The sequence below is a fragment of the Monoraphidium neglectum genome, assembly GCF_000611645.1.
Source record: "Monoraphidium neglectum strain SAG 48.87 unplaced genomic scaffold scaffold04650, whole genome shotgun sequence".
In the NCBI taxonomy this organism is placed as follows: Eukaryota; Viridiplantae; Chlorophyta; class Chlorophyceae; order Sphaeropleales; family Selenastraceae; genus Monoraphidium; species Monoraphidium neglectum.
This window is the reverse complement of record NW_014008979.1, coordinates 930-4,530: the sequence shown is the minus strand read 5'-3', so window position 1 is coordinate 4,530 and position 3,601 is coordinate 930. Positions and strand designations below refer to the sequence as shown.

Genomic DNA, 3,601 nt, shown 5'->3' with positions numbered 1-3,601 from the left:
GCGCCTGACGCCGCGGCGGCGGCCGCCGCTGCAGTCCCTGCCGCCAACAGCAGCAGCGTGCTGGCTGCGCTGCACGGCGCGGCGTACCCCCTTCTCAACGTGGCCAGCTCTATAGGCAGCGGCATCACGGGGGTGGTGGTTGCGGGCGTGGGCAGCAGCGCGGCGGTGGCGCTGGGGACGAGCCTGGGCCTGCTGAGGCTGGGGCTGGGGGTGGTCAAGTTCCTCGTGCAGGTGCGCCACCCATGATCTGACCCACCTGATCTGATCTAATTGATCTATAATCGGGCTGGCCTGACGCTGCCAGCCCGAACCCTGTATAAGCCGACAAGCTGCCGCCCCGGTCCCCAGCCGACCAACCCTGCTCAGACCCTGCCCCTGCCCTGCTGTTTTTTTCTTCCTCCACATCCCTTTTCCTGGTGAACCGCCCACATCCTCCGCATATCACCCCACTCCCCTTTACCCCCCCCCCCCAAGGTGGCTGTGTTTGGCTCGGTGCTGTACGCGCTGCTGGCCCTGGACGTGGACCCCCTGGACCGCGTCATACGCCTGCTGCCAGTCAGCCCACAAAACCAGGTGGGGCGGCGCATTAGGGTCGACTGGCTTGGTGACAGTGTGTTTCGGGGGGGAGGGGAGGGGGCTTGCACGCACGCGTGCGCGTGCATGCATGCGTGAGCACACACGCACGCGTGCTTGCGCTTCCCGGTGTTCGAATGCTGATTGGCTGCAGTATGACCCGCTGATGCCAACCTCAGTTAAGCAGCAAACCGCTCATGCAGCCGCGCTTGGGCCACCGCCACTTTGCGGCCCCGCGCCGCCCCGCCACCCCACAGGAGCGCGCGTCCAAGGCTGTCACGCGGGCCCTGAGGGGTGTGTTTGTGTCGTCCATTAAGCTGTCCCTGTTCCACGCCGGGTTCACCTGGTGGGCCGGGGGTGCGGGAGGGCTTGAGGGGGGGGGGAAGGGGAAGAGAGAGGGAGGCAGGCGACGCGGCCGGCTGGAGCGCTGCGGCTGACCCACGCCGGCCCTGGCAGCCTCAGCACAGCTGCCTGCAGCGGGTGAATATATGCGCGGCCCACAAGGCAGACGGGTTGTGCAGCGCCAACACAGCAGGATTGGTTGCAACAGCACGCGCCTTGCGTGCGGCATGCCACACTTGCCTGCGCACCGCCAGGCTGCCAATGCACCAGGCGCGGCTCAAACGTCACCCAATCGGCCCCCCATCGGACCCCCCCGTGGCGGGCGTAACAGGGTGACCCTGCGGATGTTTGGTGTGGCCCACTTTGTGCACCTGGCCACCGCGCTGTCAGCGGTGGCGGCGGTGATGCCGCTGCTGCCCGTGGCCACGGTGGCGCTGCCGGCGGTGGCTGAGCTGGTGCTCGTGAGGGGCCAGCCCCTGGCGGCCCTGGCGCTGGCGGCGCTCCACATAGGGGCCTACACGGTGGGGCAGCACCCCGGGCCCCTCCCCTCCTGGAATCACGCGATCCCGGGGTCACGTCGCGCGCATGGGAGACAAAAGCAGCTGCAGAGACCCACACAAGTGGAAGTCTCCCAGCCACGGGCACAAGCGCGTGCCACACCCACATATCAGCAGTCGATTGCCATACGCGCGCACACACACACACACACACACACACACACACACACACACACACGCACACGCCACACCCCCCTGGCCCCCAAGGTGTGTGATGACCTGATCTACCGGGAGATCGAGCCCACCATGCCCTACATCCTGTCACTCGGCGTATTTGGGGGCATGACCTACTTCAGGAGCCCACTGCAGGTGGGGGGGACCCACGGCAGGGCTGCGGAGTGGGGGCAAGGGGGAGGGCCGCCGCAGGCAGCGTGTTTGTGTGTGTGTGTGTGTGTGTGTGTGTGCGTGTGTGAGCGGCAAGGAAAGGCTGCAGGGGACGCCCTAGATCCGTTGAATGAGAGCGCACAGGGGCTGGTATCTGCCCACGGCCGTATCGCTGAGGTTGCGGGCCTGCGCGTGGGAGCGCCGTGCTGTCTCGACTGACGGGGGACTGCTGGGGCCGCGGCCGCCGCGTGCTCGCAGGGCGTTCTGCTGGGGCCGATGCTGCTGGCGCTGCTGTCCGTGGCCTACACCCTGCACCGCGACATGGTGGCGTGACGCACGCCACGCCGCACAGCACGCTCAGCACACGGCTGGATGGCACCACCCATCGGCGGCACGGGCCGCAGCAACGGGGTCCAGGGCACCACAGGACCCTTGTGCTGGAGTGGTCACGTGTACCTTGTTCTTTGTCGCTGCACGCAACACGAGCGCATACGCCCCCTGCACCCCGGCCCCATCTTGTCACACCTGTTGTATTCATTGTCCGTATTGCAGCCTCATGAGCGGTGGGACGGGCGCTGCCAGAGCGCCTTATTGCCGTATGCAACCCCACGCTTCCTGTCGACCAGGCTACCCCTGAATGGCTGCACGGCCGGCAATCTCTGCCGGGGTCAATCAAGGGGGTGGCCATAGCGGGCCTCCTGGCCACAGCCTCGGTCCCGCTGCACTGCATTCCCACCATCACAGCTAGCGGCAAGCCAGCACGTGGTAGCAAGGCTCGCCACCCGGCACGCGTGCCCCTTCCCTACACAGAGTTTGGCTCGGTGGAACGCCGGCCCTGTGGGTCCCGCGCACAAGTGCGTGTACCCCAGCAGCAGCGGGAGGCGTCACTCCCTGTCATGCCCCGCGGCCCCGACCTTGTAAATGCAAGCACAGAGGAGCGGGTTACACAGGAGAGCGAGCAGCCTCAGACAATAGCGTGCTCGCACGCGCAGCCGCACCCCGTGCCTCCGCCCCACATGAGGGCGGCCGCCCCTCGTCCCCAAGTCGCGGCTGACCTCCGCGCTCCAAGCGCAGGAGAGCCGTCTAGAGAGCCAGCCGACACCGCGCACAAGCCTGGGGCCCACAGCTAGCCATCCCGGCAGGAAACAGGCAGGAAATCACTGGGACAGAATGGGTTGGATCTGGTGTGATCTGATCAGATCAGATCACACCGCCTCGTCCTCCCCGTCCAGCCCCCAGTCATCATCCAGGTCGATGCCGCCGCCGCCCGCGCCGCCGCCCACGCCTGCGCCCGCAACCTCGGCCTCGTCGAACCCAAACTCGTCATCCCCAAGACCCAGCAGGTCATCCTCCTCCGCAGCAGCAGGCGCGGCGGCCGCGACGGCGGCGGCGGCAGCTGCGGCGACGGGCGCGGCGGCGGCGGCGGCGAAGCCATAGGACGGCTGCTGCGGCGGCTGCGGCGGGGGCGGGGCCGCGGCGGCCGGCGGCGGGGGCTGCTGCTGCTGGTAGGCGCCGCCGCCGCTGCTGGGCTGCTGCCGGAAGGCCGGTGGCGCGGGCTCCTCCACAGGGGCCGGCGGTGGGGGGGCGCCATACGACGGCCGGGCCACCGGCGGCGCTGGCTGCGGCGGAGGGGCGTCCGCTTCGCCGCGCCCGCCCCCGTTGGCGCTGGGCGCGGCCGCGGCGGCAGCAGCGGCCTCCGCGGCGCGCGCGGCGTCCTCCGCGCTGACGCTGAGCGCGGCCATCTGGCCGGCGAGGCCGTCGGCGCCCGCCAGGGCTGCGGCGAGGGACGCGTACGCCGCGGCGGG

The 3,601-nt window shown here is 69.3% G+C and overlaps 2 protein-coding genes across 2 annotated transcripts; one reads left to right on the top strand and one right to left on the bottom strand.

The window, feature by feature from the left end:
* Positions 1 to 1,259: 1,259 nt before the first annotated feature.
* Positions 1,260 to 2,129, top strand: MNEG_14647 (hypothetical protein; the record flags this gene model as incomplete). Its single annotated transcript, XM_014036882.1, has 3 exons — positions 1,260 to 1,436; positions 1,680 to 1,781; positions 2,055 to 2,129. 3 exons carry the CDS (start codon positions 1,260 to 1,262, stop codon positions 2,127 to 2,129), a joined length of 354 nt encoding a protein of 117 aa, XP_013892336.1.
* Positions 2,130 to 3,001: 872 nt separating this feature from the next.
* Positions 3,002 to 3,538, bottom strand: MNEG_14646 (hypothetical protein; the record flags this gene model as incomplete). The annotated part of the gene is made up of 1 exon (XM_014036881.1): positions 3,002 to 3,538. The coding sequence occupies one exon, from the start codon at positions 3,536 to 3,538 to the stop codon at positions 3,002 to 3,004; it is 537 nt and encodes a 178-aa protein (XP_013892335.1).
* Between the last annotated feature and the right edge of the window lie 63 nt (positions 3,539 to 3,601).